The sequence below is a fragment of the Poecile atricapillus genome, chromosome 7 (genome assembly GCF_030490865.1).
Source record: "Poecile atricapillus isolate bPoeAtr1 chromosome 7, bPoeAtr1.hap1, whole genome shotgun sequence".
NCBI lineage: Eukaryota > Metazoa > Chordata > Aves > Passeriformes > Paridae > Poecile > Poecile atricapillus.
The window spans coordinates 25,807,474-25,829,186 of NC_081255.1; the positions used below are offsets into that span (position 1 = coordinate 25,807,474).

General features: G+C 52.4%; 1 protein-coding gene across 2 annotated transcripts; it reads right to left on the reverse strand.

Moving 5' to 3' along the window:
* Positions 1-1,034: 1,034 nt before the first annotated feature.
* PDZK1IP1 (PDZK1 interacting protein 1) lies at positions 1,035-7,753 on the reverse strand. Of its 2 annotated transcripts, none has more exons than XM_058843322.1 (4): positions 7,551-7,753; positions 3,803-3,911; positions 1,798-1,896; positions 1,035-1,262 (listed from the first exon to the last, which is right to left on the reverse strand). In XM_058843322.1, exons 1-4 carry the CDS (start codon positions 7,615-7,617, stop codon positions 1,190-1,192), a joined length of 348 nt encoding a protein of 115 aa, XP_058699305.1. In that variant the 5' UTR covers positions 7,618-7,753; the 3' UTR covers positions 1,035-1,189. The 2 variants fall into 2 exon arrangements, with proteins under 2 accessions (XP_058699305.1, XP_058699306.1); XM_058843323.1 differs by lacking the exon at positions 7,551-7,753 and adding an exon at positions 5,685-5,816.
* Between the last annotated feature and the right edge of the window lie 13,960 nt (positions 7,754-21,713).

The window sequence follows — 21,713 nt, forward strand, 5'->3', positions numbered from 1 at the left end:
TTGCTCCCCCCCCACCAAAACAAGGGGTTGCCAAAAATGCCCCTCTTATAAATCCCCCACCCCAGCACTGCTCCAGCTGGGCTGCCCTTGATTGCAGAGTCCCTTAATCCTTTCCTCAGTGGCCAGGAAGATGACCCTTCATGCCACTGGAGTAAAACTCATGTTCCAGGAATGGCCAAAGCATCAGAGGTCTCTCATTTCAATCTACAAATGCCAGAGCTTAGAAACGCTGGTTGTTCCCATGGTGGCCCTGGCACTGTCCCCACCACAGCAAAAGACAGTCCCTGGTTAATGAACAGCCTGGCAGGAGCAGGGTGCACTATGGCCAGCTGCCCCAGTAGCAGCCCCCAGCCACTTCCTGGCAGCATTGATAAATGACTGCCCTTCACAGCCTCCAGCCCTGGAAATGGCTCCCAGCTGCCTGCAGGGCTGCCCATTGTGCTCACTGGGATTCAGGGAGTGCTGCCTTTCACCTGCTGAGCAGCACTGGCAAGTGCTGGATTGTTTCCCTGGCTCAGGAGCCCCACCTGGCAAATGGGGTGGAATGTTGCTCTCACCTGCCTGTACATCCCTTTGAGGCTCTGGGGCAGCCCAAATGCTGAGCATTCCCTGATGTCCTTCATTCTCCCAACTGCCTGAAGGCTGGGTGAGCTGTGAGATGCCAGAAAGTCCTTTGGCTGATTAGCAGAACGACCCTCTTTGCTGTCATAGGCAACAATTCTGTTTATTGCTCACCAGGAAGATATGTACAGAGGGGGAGGTTTGTTCTGACGTTAAAATGCATGGTGCAGGTCATAAAAAGGAGGGTGAACTGGGGAGAAAAGAGCAGGTTTTCCATCAGCAGCTCCCTGGAGGGCAGCTGGGAGCGTGGGGATGTCCCAGGCACCCAGCAGGATCCCCCTCTGTGTCTTGAACAGGTCAACACCCTCCCGGGACTTGGGACATCAACCTTGCCAGCCAGGTCGGGTGACCACCAGGCAGGACAGGTGGCACCTTCAGACCTCTCCTGGGGACATTGTGGACAGGAGCATGTCCCACGGGTGGAAAAGGAAGAGATCAGGAGGTGGAGGTGCCAGGGAGAGGCTCCATCACTCCCAGGGGGTGCCAGCACAGAGGGTCTCTGTGAGAATGCCCATCGCAATAGCGGGAAGCGAATCGAGAGGAAGAGGAGGGCGGCGGGCGGGTGCTGCTACATGGCCGTGGTGATCACCTTCTCCTCAGGCTCCACGGTGTTCTCGTAGGCGTGCTGGTTCTCTTTGGACCTGCATCAACAGGGACAAGCACAATGCTGAGCTCAGCCCCAGCAAGAGCAGCATCCCCAAAGCCACCACCGGCGTCCTGACCTTGCTGGTGCCAGCTGTGCACGGAGTGAGGGGTGAGATGGGGACCACAGGAGGGGTCACCCTGAAAGGTCTGGAACCAAGTGTGGGGTGGGAATTGCTCTGGTTTTTAGTGAGGGCTGTTTGGACTGTCACCATCTACGTGGTGACCTGTGGTCACTTCTGGTGGTTTCCTCTGTTGGAAAGTTGTGATGCAGCATAAGAAAAATGTGGTGTAGCAGGTTGTGAGGTGGTGGATGGATTGTGGGGCTCAGCTGCAGGGATAGGGAGAGATGAGGGAGCAGGGGATACTCCATCACTGCCTTGTGCTTAGCCCCTGGAAAGGTTAAAAGCCCCAGAAATAGGTGCCTGGGACGTGTAAGACCCTGAGTGGGTGGGAGTACAGCTCTGCATGTCTGAGCTGTCCCCAGAGGAACAGAACAGAGCCAAGGGGAAGGAGTCTGAGCAGGTCCTTCACCTGAAGTCAGCTGCAGCCGATACATATCTCCCTTCATGGCCATTGGACGTGACAGCATCTGGCTTGTCCTCCACACTCACCACGTTCTCAACGCTTTCCCTGAGGGAGAGAAGAGAGGAATTGGGACAGAGCAACAAAGGAGCTGTGCTGGGGACCAGCCTCTTACTGGTGATGACACTACAGAGACAATAAGGGACCTGGATGTGATTCTGTCCTCAAACACCCTGCTCAGCTTCCTTCCCAGCAGGACAAGGAGAAACACCCTCATTGCAGGTTTGCAGAGGCTGTGCCAAGTGCCAACCCCTGTCTCTGCAGCGGTGACTCCCAGCATTGTGCTGGCACTCAGCAGGACTCATTGTCAATACGTGGGATGGTTTCTCCCCACTAACTGGTTTTTCCAGTCTACTTCTATGTAATCTGTTGCAAAATAGTCCCCTGTGGATCCTGATGGACACACAGAGAGCAGTCAAGGCTCTGCTGGTGCCTCAGCCCTGGCACAGAGGGGCTGTCCTTGTGCACATCCATGTGAGCAAAGCCGAGCTGCTCTCTCTCAAAAGTGAATCTGGATCGCTTGCAGAAGGAGCCACTGGCCAGGGATGGGGTGCTCACCCTCAGCCAGATCCCAAAGCTCGGCTCTGGAGCCAGCCCGCAGCCTGAGCAGTGCCAGGAGGATGTAGCTGCAGAGGGTGGGTGCAGGTCCACCCTGCATTTGCATCCCTGCCTCCTCCAGCACTTGCCCAAGGGCAATTTCAGAGGCTTCTCCAAGGAACAGCCTGGCATAAACAGGCAGTGGCTCGAGCTGATAGCTGCTGTCACAGTGACAGCGCAGTGCTGGCAGGGCTCCAGGCTGCCAAGCCTCGCTCCTGCTCTTCTGAAGAAAGGCCAGATTAATTAAAACAAGGCACCATCCCTCCTCAAGCCCTCCTCAGCATCCTCTGCCTCCAGGCTGGGAAAAGGCAGCCAGGCATGAGCAGCAGTGGGAAACACCATCCCTGCCGGCCACTCCATGGCCTGGGGGTTCCTTCAGCTTGAGGACAAAGGTTCCTCTTTGGGAAACAAAGACTACCATGGCAAATCAGACCATATATATATATATATATATATATATATATATGCACACGTATTATGCATTGGCCAGGAATTCATCTCACTTTAAATGCCTCTGGGGCTACAGCTGCCCTGCTGAGCATCAGGGTATATACCAGCTCCCCACCTGCACAGCCTGGAGAGGCTGCAGGAGCGTACAGGTACAAGACTCCAGCCTAAAGCAGCCCCACCAGTGCAGAGGAACAGGAAACAGATGTGGGGTGCTTTTGGTCTCCATCCCCTGTTGTGTTTGGGCTCAGGGTCAAGATCAGGTTACTGCAACTTGCTCAGCTGAGCAGGGGCAGCAGCCTGTGACTCTGCTTGGCCAGCATCAGGCAAGAGGTAACCCACCCCACAGAGCCTTTTCGAGATGAGGAAAGGCACCACATTTGCCTGTGCCATGGGCTCCAGGTGGAGAGTGCTGCCACTGCTTGGCTACCTCCCTTTTCTCCCAGCTCCTCTGTGTGTTCTCACGACTTGGCTCTGTCTGCTTTGCAAAAAAAAAAAAAAACAAAAACAAAAACAAAAAAAACCACAAAAACAAAAAAAAAACAACAAAAAAAAAAACTTTATTCAGGCTTATTATCCCACAGATACAAGGCACATGGGAACTGCACCCCAAAAGCTACAGCAAACCGGGCTGGGCCAGCCCCCTGAACACGTGCCCAGGTAATCCAGCCACGATGCTGTGCCTTTGCCATTCCCAGCACAGCGCTTTCTCATGGCAGCATTTGTATGGTGCAAGCTCACAGCTGGCAATCAGTAACAGGGATCAGAGACCAGGACAGGGACAAATGGACAGGGAGATGAGGACAGGGAGTCTTTGCTCCCCCGGCACAGCAAGCACAGTGTTCCCAGCCCTGGAACACACACAGAGGCTGCTGGAAGTGACCAACCCAGAGCAAGCTCCCACACTTACACTTTATCCTTACACCAGAACCTGTTGACGACGAAAGCGATGGCCACCAGCACTAGAAATACAACCACTGCGATGACACCCTGTGACCACGGCTGGAGGCTGCCCCGGGCTGCAGGGAAAGGACAGGACACACATCAGAAATTCACCCTCAGGCTTTATCTGCCCAGCTTCTCCCATCCAGCTTCATAAAGGTCAAGACGAGAGCTTGATCTGGCAAATCTGAGCAGAAAGTGCTGCTGGCAGTTCAGGCAGGATGATAGCAATGAAATAAAGTACCATGAGCAGTGTTTTCACTGGTGTTTGTGTGTGGAGAGTGGTGCCTTGCAGCTTTGGGGTGCCATGCACACTGGCATACACATACAAATACATAAACATGCACCCTGGGGGGCTGGTGACCTGTGATGGGGGAGAAAAGGCCTGGGGGACAGGGAGGAAGGAAGTGAAGGAAAATGTTTGCCAAAGGAAGGAAGGCAGAGGGGTTTCAGCAAACTGTTTATTCTCTGTCCCCAGATGCCACAGACATCACTCCCAGGATATTTTCCAAATACTAACTGGTAAAATAAGGACTCCCTAACAGGCGAGTGTAAAATCTGGTTGCCACTCTCACAGTAAAAAATTGTCATTGTGGATTTTGGTGAAATGCACCATCCAACAGGCAGGGCTGGCAGGGGCCCAAGCAGCATTGGGGTGGAAGGGTAGGGGCACTGGGAGCTGACTGGGCTGTCCCCATTTCCCCCAGGAGTGGAACAGATTGACAAGTTCTTTTTTCTCTATCCAGACCTAAGCAGGAATCCAGCCACCTGTGGGAAGGCTGTGAGACACATTCCTGGATGTGGGTGGGATGCAAACCTTGTCCCAGCCCTTGCTGGGATGGCTGCTCCTTGCCTCGCACTGGATTTTGGACAATGGAGCATTCAGACGTAGTCAAACCCATCCTTAAGCACTGTCACATCAGCACTAAAGAGCACCTTGTCCATACAGCCACATCCCTTTGAGATTTAGTGACTCAGACCCAGCTTTTCCTCATCCTGCCCATCAGAGCACCGAGCCTTGCACAGGACGTGGTCCCTCTGCACGGGCAGGTGGGACAGCAGGAGGGTGACACCTGCCAGCCCCAGCAGCAGCCTCGGGACACTCACACCCAGCCAGGGACACCTGCAAGGCTGAGCTGCCCCAGCACGAGCAATGCTTGCTTCAGTCTCCCTCAGGAACTTTTCATCCAACATTTCCTCTATCTCACAGGAGACAAACCTCTGCTATGAACAGAAAATAATCTTTACTAGCAGTAATAAGAGTAGGCTGAGTGCCCCACACGTGCAAACTCCCAACCCACAGCCAGTTTCACACTGGCTCTGCTGCTAACAGCTCTCCTCCCTCTGATTTTGGGGAGGGGGACTGTCCTTTGGTAAGACCCCCAGCTCCCTGAGTCCTTACTGCAAGAGACTTTTATTTAAAAAATAATAAATAAAACAACAACAACAATAAGACCTCAAACCCCAAACCAGAGCTATTTTTTTCCTCCTGGAAGTGAAATCAGCCTGGCCAGCAGGCTCACCAGCAGTGCCAGCCTGGAAAGCAGCAGCAAGGGGCTGTGAGAACAGCTCTGAGTAGCATCTCTCAGCCCCCTCTCCCCACAGAGATATTTGTCGTGTTTCTGCAAGGTCCCAGGGCAGAAACTCAAGAGGAGGAATTCAGATGGAAATTCCCTCTTGTATCAGCATGTTTCGACTGAAACACCATTGTATCAGCGAGCTGCTGGTGGTGGCGGCCGGGTGGTGACAGTGGGGACGAGCAGGGCTTGGTCCCCTCCTGCCCTACCTGGTGGTCAAGGATGCTCCTGCCCCGCTGCCCAGCACCCCTGTGAGTGCAGCCCCAAACTCACCTCTTGCCTCCTGGCTGAATTCTGGCTCTCTTTGCATCCTCCCTCACTCTGCCCTTGGCTGCTGGCCACATTTATTTATTAATTGCAGTTTATTTTTCCTGCCAGACCCAGGGTTTCCAGCCTAAGCCTACGGGGGTGGGTGGTCAGGTCCAGCCCTTCGTGAGGTTTCTGCTGGGGTTAAGGGAGTTCAAGGTCAACCAGGGAACCAAGTCAGCAATGACTTAAACTGCCAAATTTGCATCTCGTGATCATCCAGCAAAGGAGGGGGGGTGAAAAGTGGTAGTAAAACCTCCTTGGAGCAACCACGCTCAGGAGCTACTGGACGTTTTTGCAAGAGAAATCTCACTCCTGTGGCTGCTTCCACCGGATTCCAGAGCATCCAAAGCCAAAAGGGAAAACACCAAACCAAAATCAAGGGGTTCTGGCTTTGAGAGACCACGCAGGGCCTGGCTGCGAGGGGAGATAAGGATGGTGAGGTAATGACAAACACCTCTGCACTGGGCTGAAATACCCACTGAGAAACTTGCAGGGGCATAAGAAAGGAGGAATGGAGATGAGCCAGAAGCAAGAGCTTGATAGGATCTATTCAGGAAGTGAGTGCTCAGGTGCCAGCCCTCGGGGGCACTGCTGCAGCCCCACCAGGCACACCTTGCTGCCCTGCCAGGAGGGATGGCTGAAAGGATGAGGCTCTGTGTTCCTGGAAAATGCTTCACCGGGGATGCCCCTGCTGGGTCAGCCTGTCCCTCAGGCTCTGCCACCTCCTCTCTCTGTTGCCCCACAGTAAAGGTGGGGTTTTCCCTCACAAATAAGATCTCCTAAGCCAAACTAAGCAATGTGCAGGCTGCAGCCCTGGCAGATGTCTCCACACATCTGCAGCAACAAACCAGACCAAGGGAAGTGCCAGTGCCAAAAAAAAAGCCCGTGCACTTGTTGCAAACCCATTTCCATACTCAACAGCTAATTTGAAGACACAGGCCTGCTTTTTAACACCTTTTCCCTGAGTGTTTGGAAAGCTTTGGCTGGCCTGTCTTTTCCACTCTCTAAGGAAGCCCTGCCAGGCTCTGAATCCTCATTAAAGGATTTCTGGGGCTTTTTTTTTTTCACTCTTTCCAAGCAACAACGAAACTTTCAACCCTGCTGACAATGGACACCCCAGGCTGTTAAATCCTCAGCAAGTTGGTAAACAAACACAGGAAGAGCGGTCAGGGCTGGGGCATCAGGAGGAGAAAGGGGCGGGGGGAATTTTCCGGGACTTTGGCAGCGCCACATGAGTTTTAATTACTCCTCGTTATTTCTAGCATTAGAGAAGCCCTTCAGTGAATTTCCTCAAAATAATACCCTAGCCACAGGAAGTTTCTCTGTTAAGTCTTTGGGAAACGAAGAGGAGGTCAATTTGCTGCCGAAAATATTTACTCCCTCTCCTCAGCAATGATCAAAATTACAGATTAACAGGAGGATCTGAGAGCTCAGGGAGCAACGCAGAACAACACCTGCTCAAGGATAAGAGTGAGAAAAAAGAAAGAAAGAAAGACAGAAAGAAAAAAATAAAAGCCTTAGGAAAACAGATTACTCATCTCAGTGCACAGTCCTGACAGACGTAAATCAGAGCAGTTTATCTCTGTGCAAGCAGCTCAGATAAACCTCAGGTGGCAGCCTGAGCAAAACAGGTAAAAAGTCTCCGTGTCCCCGGCAAAAACTGCTCAATCCAGCGGACACCCATCCATCCATCCTGGTGCCAGGGCTAAAGCTCAGCCAGGAGCTGGGATGTCTTTTCCCTTCCCAAGAGGCGCTTCCCCAGCTGTCCCTTGTCCCCCTCCAGCAGCTCCCAGCTGCCCCCCTGTGCCGTGCCTCAGTTTCCCCGCTCACCTTCCTGGCAGGAGGCAGGATGCAGCTGCAGGAGCAGCGCCAGGAGCAGCAGGCGGAGGGCAGGCATGGTGCTGGTGCTGGTGGTGCTGGTGGTGCTGGTGGTGCTGGTGGTGCTGGTGGTGGTGGCAGCTCCGGGGCTCCCGGGATGCGCAGGAGGAGCCGGGCGCTCGCTCGGGCACGGCGCCCTCCCGCAGGAATGAGCTCCTGGTCAATTATCAAACACCTTAACGAGGGAGGCCGATGCTCTCACCTGGATATTCAAATCCTGCTGCGGGAAGGAGGTGCCTCTTTGCCGTCTCCCGCGGAAGCCGGCGGGGAATTTGGGGCACGGTGACTTGAACCTGATAGTCCCCTTAGGTAGGGCGTGGAAGGGAGCTCAGGCACAAAATATTTGCATCGGCCCAGGAGGAAAAAACGAGAGCCAGATGGGTAAAACCCTTCCCCAGTGAAGCTGTGGTGCCCGGGGAGCGTGGTGTCCCCCAGGTCCCCTCCCCACAGGGGGACAACGGGGCGAGTCCAGCAATGCCCCAGCTCTGACATTCCTTCCCACGCTGTGGTACCCCAAATCACTTCCCTGCTTTTTCTTTTTGCCACGTGTCACTGAGAACCCAGCAGAGCACATTTGGGACTTTAAAGCATCCTGTTAATATGAGAGACTCCATGGTGGGTACTGCCTCTCACCTCCCACATCTCGTTTCATGGTGACACTATTAAATAAACCCAGCCTCCATTTTATTGAGTCATCAGGGCTGTCCCCAAAATTTCTACTATACCAGAAGAGGTAGAAACAGCCAGAGAGCTGCAGCAGGCTGCAAGGCTTGCCCTTCACAAAGGCTGCACTGATGCTGCAGGACAGAGGATGTTGCAGGTCCCGAATTAAACAGTTTCCCAGCCCAGATCAGGTTTGGATGATTGGCAAACCCACCCCACAGGAAGAATAAAAGATATTTGGCTTCACAGCTGAGAAGCTTCAGTTGCTCCTGAAGGAAATTATAAAATCGTGAGCCAGGGGTTCCATTGTCACTCTTCTTGTGATGTGTCACAGCATCTTTGTAACCCTTCAGCAGCATCTGAACCTCTGGGTCTGGTGATTTCCCCTTCAGGGACCCTGCCTGGGTGCTCTGTCCTGAGAAGCAAATAACACTTTATCCCCATGGGACCCATGTCCAGGAGGGTGCAGCACCCACCACAGGAGGACTGCCCTCCTTCATCTCAGCTCCTTACCCTGTATTTACAATAATATCATTTTTCCTGAAGACAAACCAGATCTGACTTGGAGCTGTACAAGATTGAAGGCCAGTTCCCAACTCTTTCCCAAATTCCTTTCCACAGCCAGGTCCCCAGCTGCAATGTGGGATTACCCCACTGCCAACCCCGCTAATTTCTGCTTGCGAAATCTGTGGGGCAGGGACTTTCTGCACTCAGCAAGGAAGTGTCACAACAGGGGCCCATAATTCATCAATCTAATCATGTTACAGAGGAGAAGGAATCGCTTGTGAATAAGTAAAAATGAGAGTGAGCTTAGGGGCCCCAAAATGCTTCCACATTATCTGGTAAAGCGTGCAGAACTCTTTGCTGTCTTTGCTGCCTGCCTGTTGCTTTGCAAAAGCCCAGCAAGAGCAGCCGGGGTGTTTGGAGCAGAAGGCTTTATCAGCAGATCAGAAGTCCTAGAGGAGCCGGTCCCGCTGCTGCCCCTGGGAAATTCAAGGTCTGAGACATTCTGCTATTGCTCTCCACTCCCCTGTCACGCCTGGGGCTGGGTCCTGATGTTCCTTCACTGCTCTGGGTGGTGTTTTCACCCCAGGGGCTCTGCACAGCATAGCTCCAGGGACTTTGGGCTGATTTCCCAAAGGCAGGGAGATCTCAGGGATCCACCCGCATGCTATGGTGTGCTGGGGTGATAGGACATGACAAACCAGGCAGGGCTCTGTGCCTCTCAGACAGTGGTCTTGCTGCATCCTGAGAAGAAAACAGTACTTTACCAAATTCACATTCCCACATTTATATGAAAATTAAGACAATTCAACGATTTAATCGTTTTGGGCTCACTGATGAGGCCAGGGAATCACTCAGGGCTTATCTCAAAGCTCCCCTGTGCTCTGAAGCACGTTTAGCCCCCGCAGCTATTAGAAAGGTACTGCCTTTGTGACAAAGCTGCCGTGGCACCTCCTTGGTTGCATATCCCCAGGTCTGGCCTGGGGGGATGAGAAGCTGCAAGTCACTGTAGCAGCCTCACTGCGGGGGCAAAGTCTGAAATTTAAACAAATTATTTGCCAGGTTTTCCTTTTGCCATCCTGCCCATGGCTTGGGAGCTGCAATAACAAATAACTGTGTGTTTCTGCTGTGGGGTGATGGAAATCTTCATGTCTCTCTCATTTAAGCCCCCAGCATCACCCAGCCATGGTAATACAAAGCCCTACAAGTCCATTTTAGAGCTGAGGGAAACTGAGGCACAGAAGGACAAATCACCCTGGCAGCATTTAGCCAAAGCCAGCTCAATGCTCTTTCAAGGACCCATCTGAGCAGTTGCCTGCACAACAGATTTTATGCAAAGCAGGGACTGGAATTTCAGGCTTTACACTCATATACTCCAAAAATTGGTGATCTCCCCTGAAAAATACATCACTTTTAGGAAAAATTTGTATTTGCTCAAAGAAACATTCCTGGATGATACATTTCAAAGCACAGATGCCACTTCCTCTTTGAAAAATATTGTGGGACTCCGTGTTTTAATGGAAATTGTTTTCTTTCTTCTTTACCTCCTTCACTTCCTTCCTTCCTCCCTCCTTCCTTCCCTCTTTCATCCTCTCCATTTCCTCTCTGTCTCCCAGACAAAGCCATAAAAATAAAAACACACTATATGAGAGCAAACCTGAACATTCCCTAAAGAAGGGATTGCAATTTTTGTAGAAAAGTAATTATAGATTAATTACATTTCTATAGCTGCTATGAAACATAAAAAACCCACACCAAAAAACTCCACATAAATAAAAACCCTACAAATCAAATTTATAATTTCTTGTTTATTTTGACATCTACCATCCAAACCAAATATTCTTACTTGTGCCAGAGTTCTCTCATTTCCCATTGACACTTGTCTTTCAAATCCTGCCTGCTCTGGATGCTGTCAGGAGAGAACCAGGAGTTACAACCACTGTGAAAAGGATATTTTCTTGGCTCAGTGTGCCAATGTGGGTAAAAAGCAGCAGAAAAAGGCAGCTCCTGCTCTGGGTTTTCATCTAACACAGCTCTGTACCCCACTTCTCCTCTTTAAAAATGCCTTTAAACTGCCATATATTTTCTTATTTATGTGCTGTTGAAAACCCCAGTGTCAAGGGTCTGGCAAAAGGCATCCGTGGTCTTCATTTGCCCTTAGGGTCTGCCCAGCAGCACCACTGTGGGCTATGAGTGTTTCATGGGATATTCTGGATGATGTTTTTGACACCAGTTGATTTTGGGATGGGTCTATGGGTAGCATTCACACCCTCCACTCTCTGTGCTGGGGCCTGATGCTGCTGCTCACCTAAGGGAGGGCAGCTCTGGGGTCTCTCCTCCATCCACTGTTTCCCTCTGAGCCCCCTGCTACTCTGGCCCTGACTCAGGAGCTGCCAGAGCTCTGACAGCACGTTCACATCAGCCTCAGGCCCCACAGCATTGGAAAATCCAGCTGAGAAAACACCTATGTGATCTGCCCTGCCTCGCCCTGGGCTGGGAGGAATCAAACTAAAAATCCCTGAAGCAAGAAGAAACCCCCCTGCCTCTGCCTTGCCTCATTGTTGGGGGATGAGCCTGCTGAATCTGTGATTCCCCCTGGCTTTTCCATCTGCTCAGAGGGAATATTGCACCCCTAATCACCTCTGAGTGCGGGGGGAAAGCGCTGCTGCGTTGCTGGAGTGGCAGATAGGAAGGTTCCCAATGTGTGATGCTCAGAAAGGGAGAAAGGAGCTGACTTTGCTCTGGATATTCCCTCCTGCCCAGAGATATCGAATGGAATGAATAATTTGCTATCCGATCATCTCTAATCTTCATCCCATAAAATCAGCAGCAAGCTGGGAGGGTTTTTGAAGCCTCCAGCTGCATTTGCTGATAAGACATGAGGCAGGAAAGATTGGAAGCCCATAAAAATGATAATCTCAGGCTTCAATGTAACTTGGTGGAAGGGTTTTCTCCTGTCCTTTCATTAAGGATGGATTTCATGGTCTTCCTTAAATAACAACAAGCGTTCTCACGAGGAATCTCCCACCCGAAAACTGATTGCATCGTCATTAGGAAATAGGAGAGCAAGAAGCCACGAAAAAATAGATGGAGCACAGCTGAGCTCAAGGCTAAGGCCAAGGGGTGGGAGGAAAGAAGGGAACTGGAAGTAATTTCTGAGCACAGAGAGAACCTTTAGGCATTGGGGCTCTTGCCTAGGAGAGTCAGGCACTGGCACCGTGTCAAGCTGCTGGGCACAAGCCTGACCATGAGCCTGGATGTGGAGCAAAGCCTCCCCCTCCTCATCTTTCACCTCCTTGGCATGGAGAGAAATATCATGTCCCATTTCAGTGTGATTTGATACAGCATCCTCTACAGCAGCCCCAAATTCAGTGAATCTGCAGAGAGGAAGGGAAAGGAAAAAACCCAACTCGCCAACCACTCACATGTGAACCTCAGCTATGGTGGACAAGAGAAGGAGAAGGGGAAGGTGGCTGGTTTGGTGAGGGTGGAAAGTCTCAGGAAATAATTACTCAGATGCCAGAAAATTAGGGAAAAGATAGAGGAACAGGAGAAAATTAGAAGTATAAACTATAATCAGATGTTGAATTGCTTTTCTTCAGCTAATTGAAATAATGTTTTCTCTGCTACCCACCACTCTACCCCTTTCAGATGCTAATCCCTATCAAACATGGACTTACAATTACAAATTCATAGGCATTTTTCCCAGGAGCAGAAATTGCTTTGCCCTGTAACCTCTAAGATGAGGTCTTAATAGGAATTCACGAGCAGGCTCTGGTAAAGCTTCATTAGCCGGAGAGAATAGACAAGGGCAAGTTGCAGTGCTCCCTAACCACTCTAGGGAAAAATTAATTTAAATTACTTTGTAAAGTAACAAGGCCAGATAATGTGTTTCCTTCTTGGATTATTGTTTTCCAACACCCTCATATGGGGGCAGATTAGGTTACTTTGTCTGTCTTGACGGTGGTCCATGCTAAATTGTAATTTATGGAGTGCAGAAGCCTTTGGAAACACTGACCCCTTGGGCCAGAGCTGGATGGAGTCAGGGCAAGGACCTGGCTGGATCTCACCAGGCTGCCTTGCTTGGAGGCTGTTGGGAAGCAGGGGAAGCCACCTCCAGCACAACTTCAACACAGCCTAGAAGAGAACCTCAGCTATTAAAGGTGGCACTCCAGCATTTCCCTGGTTGAAAACTGATCCAAGAGTCCTGTTGCTTTGGGGCAGCTTTAGATTTGTTTCCTGGAGGTGATGCTGAGTTCTGTGTGTCCCAGGGCTGGAGCAGCATGGAAAGCCTCTCCCAGAAGTCCCTCAGCAAAGCTGCTGCGTGGGACTGATTCCCAACCAGCTAAAACCTAAAATACACTAAAATATGCTGAAAATCAAGCCTGCAGCCCCAGGTGGGGGAGGCTGTGGTTTCATACAACCCCTCCAGCCCTTGCCAAACCTTCCCAAAAAAGAGCTATAATTCTCTTCCCCTGGCACGAGGCTGGGCACTGCTCACGCTGGTGTGGGTTTATGGAGCTTTGCAGAGAGCCAAGCGAGGGGCCATGGGAAGATGTGGTGATAAAGCCCTGGCAGAGGGGCTGTGACTCTTCTCAGCACCCTGGGCTGGCAGCCGGACTTCAGGAGGCACTGCCAGCTCCAGGCATTATTCACCTGAGGCTTGTCACACAGAATGGGCCAGTCTGGCTAAACCCACACGCGATTCGAGCATCATTCAGCGAGGAGACAAAGAGTTCAAAGGGCCTTTGGGCAACAAACAGCACAGATCATCTCAGCTGATTAAATAGGTTCCCAACTGATGTGGGAGTCCTAGGAGACCAGCCTGAAGCTGGGAAGATTTATGGACAGCTACCTGAATTGGAGAGGGAATGTATTGATTTTATTCCTGGCATCTGAAGGGGATCGCTGCTGTTTTTCAGAGCAAAGAGGGCTGGTGAGGGATAGATAGGTAGATAGAGGGAACCAGGGACAGAAATCCAACCCATCTAATCATTTTCTTGTCCCCACTCACCTGGAGGAAGATAAAAGCCCCGTGGCACTATTTTCTGTCATTCTCCCATCCAAAACTGTGACACTTCAAAATGACACCCCCAAGGATGTGGGTTTGTATCATCCCAGCTTCTGCAGTTACTTGAATTTTTTTCCTCCCCATCAGCAACCCATTTCTGTCCAAGCTCTGACAAATTCTGGACTACCATAGCTCATGACAAGCCCTGTGTTTTGATAGCTCCAAGCACAATTAACTGTGCTCTTGAGCCTTCTTAACTTTGCTGTCTCACAAAAGGCAGGACCAAGCATCCTGGAAGGTAGAGGAGCATCAGGAAAGGCCATGTCCCATGAGCAGGATACCCCAGCAGGACTGCCTAGCTCCCCAAGGGCTAGAGAAGAGCCTGCAGTTAGTAGGGCACCCCTGCTCAGCACCATCTGAGGTAGGTGATTTCCTTCCTCCAGCCTTACTGGGAAAAAGAAAGGGTCCTGGGCAGTGAGGAGGATCCCCAAAACAGGAGACCAGCCTGAGCATCCTTGAACTCTGGGCTGCAATCAACCAGAACCCTGCCAGCAGGCACCAGCCCTATCTGTTTCCATGGTCAGCAGCAGAGATAGCAAGTTTTCAGGTGGCATCTCTCTCCTCTTCCTTCTCAGAACCAGGGCTTTTGCCTCGAATATGAAAGGGAAAAAAATAACAGGAGCATCGGCACTAAGTAAAACGAATCTAATAACCTCCACTTCTTTCCAACGAGCCCCAGTTGTTGCTTTACAAGTGTACTCCAACCCTGGCGATTGCCAAACAAAAGCTGCCCTCTCCTTCTCCGTGCCTGTTAAACAGCCTTTTCACTGCAGCGAGCTGCATCTGCTGGGTGGCAGCCGCGATTACCATAACACAGGGGTGGGATTTGGCCGGGATGCTTCCCCCTCGGCTCTACAACAGGCGGGAGCCTTGGGCTGCTAGAAAAATAAAATGAAAAAATAAAGGGCAGGAGGAAAAAAGACTGAGTGCATGAAGACACTTTTCTGGTGGCCACCCAAGCAAACAGATGCAGGTAATGGAGGAGAGGGGGAAAATCATGTCCTCATCTCTCCAGAGCACTGAGTTCTGTTGCTGGGGAAGGGAGTGGGAGGGACATGGAAAGGCCAGAGGGTTTCATGCGAGTCGAAAACCTGAAAAAGGCATTTCTCAGCATATGTTGAAGTTAGGAGTGCTTTTTGGGAATCTTAACCCACTCCTGAAAGTTTGGAGGCTGCTGCAGACACGCTGAGTACCGTGAGATGGGAACAGGGATCCGGGGCTCCTGCAGGAGGGACAGGATTGATAGGAAAGGGCTGAACAATGTCAAACGGTGCCCATGTGCCACAGCAGCTCAGAACAGGCTTCTCTTGGATCCAGCTCTGAACAGCTTTTGAGGACAAAAGGTGAAGACCCCTGAGGGCTGCCTTTGCCTGGGACTGGGGAGGAGAGGTTGTTTCCATTAATCAGAGCTCAATAAATAGCAGGGCTTTGGCACAGCCACTGGTGTTCCCACTGGGAAGTGTGAGTCTTCACAGGTCACCTCACCTCTGCTGAAACCCCAGGAGGCTTTGGCAGAGCCAACAGGTGACCAGGGGCACAGAACCCACTGCTCTCGTGTTCCAGGGAGCAGGAGCCTGCAGACAGCACTGAGACCTCCAGAGCCTGCCTGAGCTGGGGGGAACAGCAGCTGTCCCAAACTGTCTCTCTACCTTTCTACCCCAGAATAAAAAAATCTGCAGGAAAACAGCTGCAGTGTTCAAATACAGCGGGTTTATCACAGCGATCGTCGGTCTGCGGTAACCGCAGGAAAACCTGTGGAAGGTGGAAGGGAAAAGGAGAGGGAGGGATGGAGAAGGGAAGGAGGAGAGAAAGGGAGAAGGGGCATAGGAGAGAGGTGAGGAGAGAGGAGAAGGAAAAGGAAATAAGGAAGAGGGGAAAGGACATTCTTTAACACACTTTATTTGGCAAACACGGAGAAAAGATCGAAGCGGGTTATCAGCAGAGCCCGGGCCGGGCGCTGCGCTCCCGCGGGGCCGCTCGGGGCGAGGGGTGGCGCCCTCTGGCGGCAGCGGCGGGGCTGGGTCCGCTCCGATCGGACCGGCCGCTCGGCTTCGGAACCGCCCCGGTACCGGCTCCGCTTCGGAACCGCCTCGGTACCGGCTCGGCTTCGGAACCGCCCCGGTACCGGCTCCGCTTCGGAACCGCCCCGGTACCGGCTCCGCTTCGGAACCGCTCCGGCACCGGCTCGGCTTCGGAACCGCCCCGGTACCGGCTCCGCTTCGGAACCGCCCCGGTACCGGCTCCGCTTCGGAACCGCTCCGGCACCGGCTCCGCTTCGGAACCGCCCCGGTACCGGCTCCGCTTCGAAACCGCCCCGGTACCGGCTCCGCTTCGGAACCGCTCCAGCACCGGCTCCGCTTCGGTGCCAGCTCCGCTTCGGAACCGCTCCGGTCCCGGCTCCGCTTTTGAGCCGCCCCGGCTCCGCTCCGGTTCCGCCCGGCTGGGCCCGGGCCGGCGGGCAGGAAGCGCTGGTGCTGCGGTGGGTTTGATGTGCCGCTTATCTGCGAGCGAGGCTTCCCCCGGGCCCGTTCAAAGGAGGAGGCGGCCCGGGGAGCGCAGGGCCCGGGGAGGGACTCGGGTGGGACCCCGAGCGGGCCAGCCCCGCTGCCACCCCCGGGACACGGCGCTGACACTGCGAGCTCCTGCTGGAGAGCGGGGCAGCGGGCAGCGCGGTGGCCTTGGCGGTGCCGGCGAGGGGACCCGGTCCCCGCTGGAGGGGACAGACGCTCCTTCCTCTCGCACCGCCCTGCTGTCCGTGCCGTGCGGGGTGTGCCTGTAGGGCCACATCCCCATCCCGCGGCACCTGCACGCAGCGATAGAGGGGAGCAGCTCGGAGCAGGATGGAGCCAGCTGAGGGTGGTCCCAGGGACGGACAGAGAGAGAGCCGAGATAGGAACAACGGCTGCCGCGGCTCAGCTCAGCCTTCCCTGCAAACACCCCGGGAAAAAAAAAAACAACATCCAGGACCTGCTTTGGATGGTTTGGTGCCGCCTGACCCAGCTCAGGGTTCGGCAAGGATGAGGCAGGGAGCAGCTTGTGAGTGGTTTGTGCTGATGGCAGCCAAAAGCAAAACCACTCTGAAGTTTTGTCTGGTGGGGACAGCAAAGCAGGGCAGCATGCAAGGGGGGACACGTGTGAGCATGTCGTGGGCTGGGGTGGCTTGAAGACACATGCAGGACTGCATGCCCGCATCCACCCAAATGTGCATTTGCCTGCAAATGTGCATGCATGGATGCACCACAGGAATGAGATGTGCAAAAAGGAGTGTTTGTGTTTGTGCACCATAACGGTGCAGGAGCACGTGGGCTGTGCATTTGTGAGCAGGTCAGTGCACACTCACCTGTCCTGTGCGTGGACAGGTGTTTGTGGAGTGTGTGTTTGTGACTCCTGGTCACACAGGTGACATGATGTGTCACTGCTAACCCACCTCAGTGGTGTCCCACATTGGGGCCTCATCCAGGCTTGTTCCTCGCCTGTTCCCTGGCCCATCATGCACAGGGCATCAATTCACCAACTGCACCCCTGGCAAGCACAGAGCCTTCCCCACCCGGAGCAGGCACTTCAACCCACAGCATCCACACTGGCACACTGCTGACCCATCCAGGACAGCCTCCAGCTCCCATTTCAGTTCCATTCTTGGGGGTGCAGCAGACTGGATGCTCAGAGCAGTGGTGCTGCGATGCTGGATGGTTGCAAGACATGACTGGGATGGTGTTGATGTGTTTTATTTCAGCTACAGCGGTGTGTGAAGGGATGTATCACAGCAAGCAAAGTGCTCTGGAGATGGGACAGCTGCTGTAAAGCATCCCCTTGCTCCAAATCCCCCCCAGGCAGCCTTGGATGGGCAGCAGGAGAGACCATGCTGGATCCTTCAGACATGCAGGATGACTCCACCCCTGGTTTCTGTGGGCTCTGGGCACACCTTGGGCAGCAGGGTCTTATTCCTGCCTCAGAGGCTGTGCTGCAGGTGGAGACAGTGGTGGAAGCAGAACAGCTGCAGGCCTGGACACTTCCCTGGGCTTTGGCCGTCTTCCCAGATATACATCTGGAGTGGGACACTTGTTGTTCCCTGCCACAAACACAGGCAGCCACGCTTCCCTAGCACTCTAGGCTGCGATGCTTGGCATTTTTGGAACCATTCACTCCCAACAAGCCCAGCTCCAGGTCCCAAATCAGGAAGGACCACGGCTTGACATCCTCTCACACGAAGACCTGCCACCTCCAGCCTGCTTATTTCACATGATGCAAGCCAGGATGCTCTGCCATGCCTTTCCTGGACACCCTTGGGCATGTCCTCAAACCTCTCCTAGCCCAGTCAACAAGTTTTAAATAAGCAGTATTTATCCTTCCCTTCTTTCCAGCACTCCGTGAGCTACACAACACCAGCAGAACGCTGCCTTTCATTTTGCAGTGCCTGCACCGAGGATCAAGGTACCACCGCAGCTTTGCTTTGCCGGCCCCTTTGCCCAAAGCCCTTTGCTGCAGGACCCACTGCCACCTTGGCAGGGCCAGATTAAGTCGGTGCCATGTGGGATTTACCAGAGAGATGGGCAGGGAGAGAAGCCCCCGGCCCCACCACGTGCTGCCGGACGGGTTCGCACATCAAAGCGCCGGGGCAGCTTTAACCATGCTCCAGACGCTCCCTCCCATTTCCTGCTGGATTCCCGTCTCGCTCCCTGTGCCCGCATCAGCAAAACAGAGTGTAAAAATAGAGGCTGGGCTTCACCAAAACACAATAGTAAATTGTTCCCCGGAAAGGTCACTGGGACGGCTGAAAATAGCTCCAAGAGCAGGGGAAAAGGAATGTCTACCGGGGGGACAAGTTTGAAAGTGCCTGTTGGACCCACCCCCAGGAGGTTTCCTGCATCCCCATCAAGGACCGTGGCCCCTGTGGTCTTAAAGCATCCTCATCCTCTCCCATCCTCCCCTAGCCATGCTCTCCCATCCCAATTTTGGGATAGAAACTAAGAGAAAAAATGAAAAATGGGGAGTGAGAAATAAGGTGAAAGGAGACGCAGGAGGACCAGAGAGAAAAAACAGGACTGGGAGGAGGGAGAGGATCCTGCTCGCTGCTCATCTCCTGGCTGCGTGTGACAGCGCGGTGTCCCCTGGGCACCGCCGGCCGGCTGCAGCCTTTGTGTGGCGGTGGGAATGTCAGGGATGAGCCCCGGGATGAGGAGCAGAGCGAGCAGTCCCAGAGAGACATAAATTACTCCCTCCTGTTGTCACCTCGCCTGTCAGAGCGAAGAGGAGAAGCTTTCTCATCGGCTGCCGGGGTGGGAACGTTTGGGTCCTGTCGTTTCCGCGAGAATATTTGATTCAATTATGTGGGAATGCCCTTAATGAAGCAGGTCCTTGCTCCTGGCTTCGGCGGTGTTCCCAGGCAGGGCTGCCAGTGCAGGCTGCCCTCAACATGGCTTTGCCAGAAAGGCTGTAATTAAAAACAGATAATGAGGCTGGAAAATAGTAGCTACCCAAATTTGGGGTGATTTGGGGGTTTTGTGTTTCTTGTTTCATCATTTTGGATATATGCAATCCTCCCACCTTCTCTCTGTTTTTTAATTCGATTTTATCTCAATGTCAAATCCTTGCTGTTCTCACTCCTCAGTGTCATCTATACAGTTGTAAGTGAAATTTTCTGCCACTGGAAGCCTGAAAGTCACTGAATTCCTGGGACACATTACAAAACTGGATGAACAAAACATCTTTAAATGCATCTGTTTCAAGTTTTTGAAGAAACTGCTATTTGCCAGAAAATTTCCTGCCCTACAGACCAGAACCCCCATCACCTTGTGGTGCCACCAGTGAGGGATGAGCCCCAGCACTGTCCCAGCTGAGGACAATGCCACCTGTGACACCCAGGCTGTGTCTCCCCTGCTGCACCAATCCCCTCTGTGCAGTGGAAACCAGGACCTCAGGGTGCTTTCCCCAACTTTCTTTTCTGTTTTGTATGAGCAGAGAAAAAAAAATGGGTTGGGTTGAGGTTTTTGCCCCATATATTTGAATTCACAGAGCATTGCACATCACCTTTTGCAACACAAAATGATTGTAAAAAGAAATTACCATTTGATGAGAAATTAATTAAATTTTCCATTGGAAATTGAAAGAATGGGAAGGGCTTTCGAAAATTACTTTTAAAAAGAAACATGAAGGCAGGTGAATGTCTGCTACCTTCTGTGACATCTGCATTTTGGTGGCCAAGCAGCAACAAGGTCCAGATGCTCCGGAGAAAAAGATGCTGGGAGAAAGATATTTCTCTCCAACATGAAGCCACCACCTGAGGACACAACCCTGGAGCCCATCCCAGCAAAGCAGCACCCAAGGTCTCCCCACGACTGGGGTCAACCAGGAGTGATGCACATTGACCATCCTACCATGGAACAGGTGGCACTGGAAGCCTCTCAGCCCTTTCCATAGGTTATAGACCCTAAAAATGTACACAGAGTTGTTTGAAGCCTTCACCCTGCGGGTGTTTTTCCCTTAAGGATGTTTTTTCCTTTGCAGGTTGCAAAATACTTGCGGCCATCGAGGATATTTTACTTGGAGAAAGCAAAAAAGCAGAAGGGGGAGGTGAAAGGAGAATTGTCGGGGCAATGGAAGGAGGGAGGGAGAGAGGCAGGAGGTGGGAGGCAGAGATAACCGGTGGGCAAGCTATCAGCTCTTGCTGGGCTGGCAGCACAACGGGAGACTGGGGTTAAACCAGATGTACAGCCATGATCTCCCAGCCGCAGATAAACACCCAGCAGCCACACACTGCCCACACCTGCTTTGTCCCAGTGCCCGGGGTGAAACCAGCCCAGTCCTGGCTGCTGGGGCTCTGCTCAGCCTGGCTGTGCAGGGGACACCCCCATGTCCCTCGTCTGGGGCTCTGTCTGGACAGGGCTCCCCACACCCCCCCTCCGGAGCCTGAGAAATGGTCCCCTCTTCCATCTTGGGGAAAATTCACCTAGAAACCTTAAAAGCAAGTATTGGCTCCCAGGCTGCTGGGGAGGAGGTGTTAGCAGCTAAGCTTTTGTGGGGAGACTTTAATAAAGCAAGGGATGCTTTAAAGGATTTGTTTAAATAGGCGACAATTCTGTAATTCGTAGAAACTAAAGCTAAGAAAATACCTGTGGCACCATTCCTGCTCATCCGCTCTGTGCTCGGTGTGGTGTCAGCATCAGCAGCATGGTGCTGTATATATATATATATATATATATATATATATATGTATGTGTGTGTGTATGTATGTATAAGATAAATATACATATTTAAAACCACATACATATTCAGTGTATATATATATATATGTATGTATGTATGTATAAGATAAATATACATATTTAAAGCCACACATATTCAATGGACCGCTTAGCCAGAGGAATAAACACTCCTTAATTGGTGCTGTATATTTTTAAAAGCACTTATGCACGTGGCTATGATAATTTCTTTCTAAAAAAAAAAGAGGAATTGCTCTCACTGCCTGTTAAATCATGCCTGCCATGGCGCAGAGGGAAGTGCATGGCCCCCAGCAGCCCCTTCCTTGCACAGTCAGCCTCGCCAAAAGAAGGGAAAAGGCCACTGGAGCCTTTGGGGGACCTGCAAGTGGCAGGCTGGGGTAAGGTGGGGGCGGCTGGTAACGCTCGCCTGCGGTGGGGCATTGCTTCATCGCCTGCCTTCCTTCCTGCCGGCCCCGCACGCTCTTCCTCCCGCCCCGGCTGGACGGTGTGAGTCAAGCAAGGAGAAAAAAAAAAAACAAATTAGCAGATGCTTTTGCAACGTTTTTTGCTGCCCGTTTATGTCTTTGGCTGGCTGGGAATGGGCCACGCTGGCGTCTTCACCCCATGGCACTCAGGGGTGAAACTCCAAACTGATGATGGAGTCAAGTGGTGAGGTGG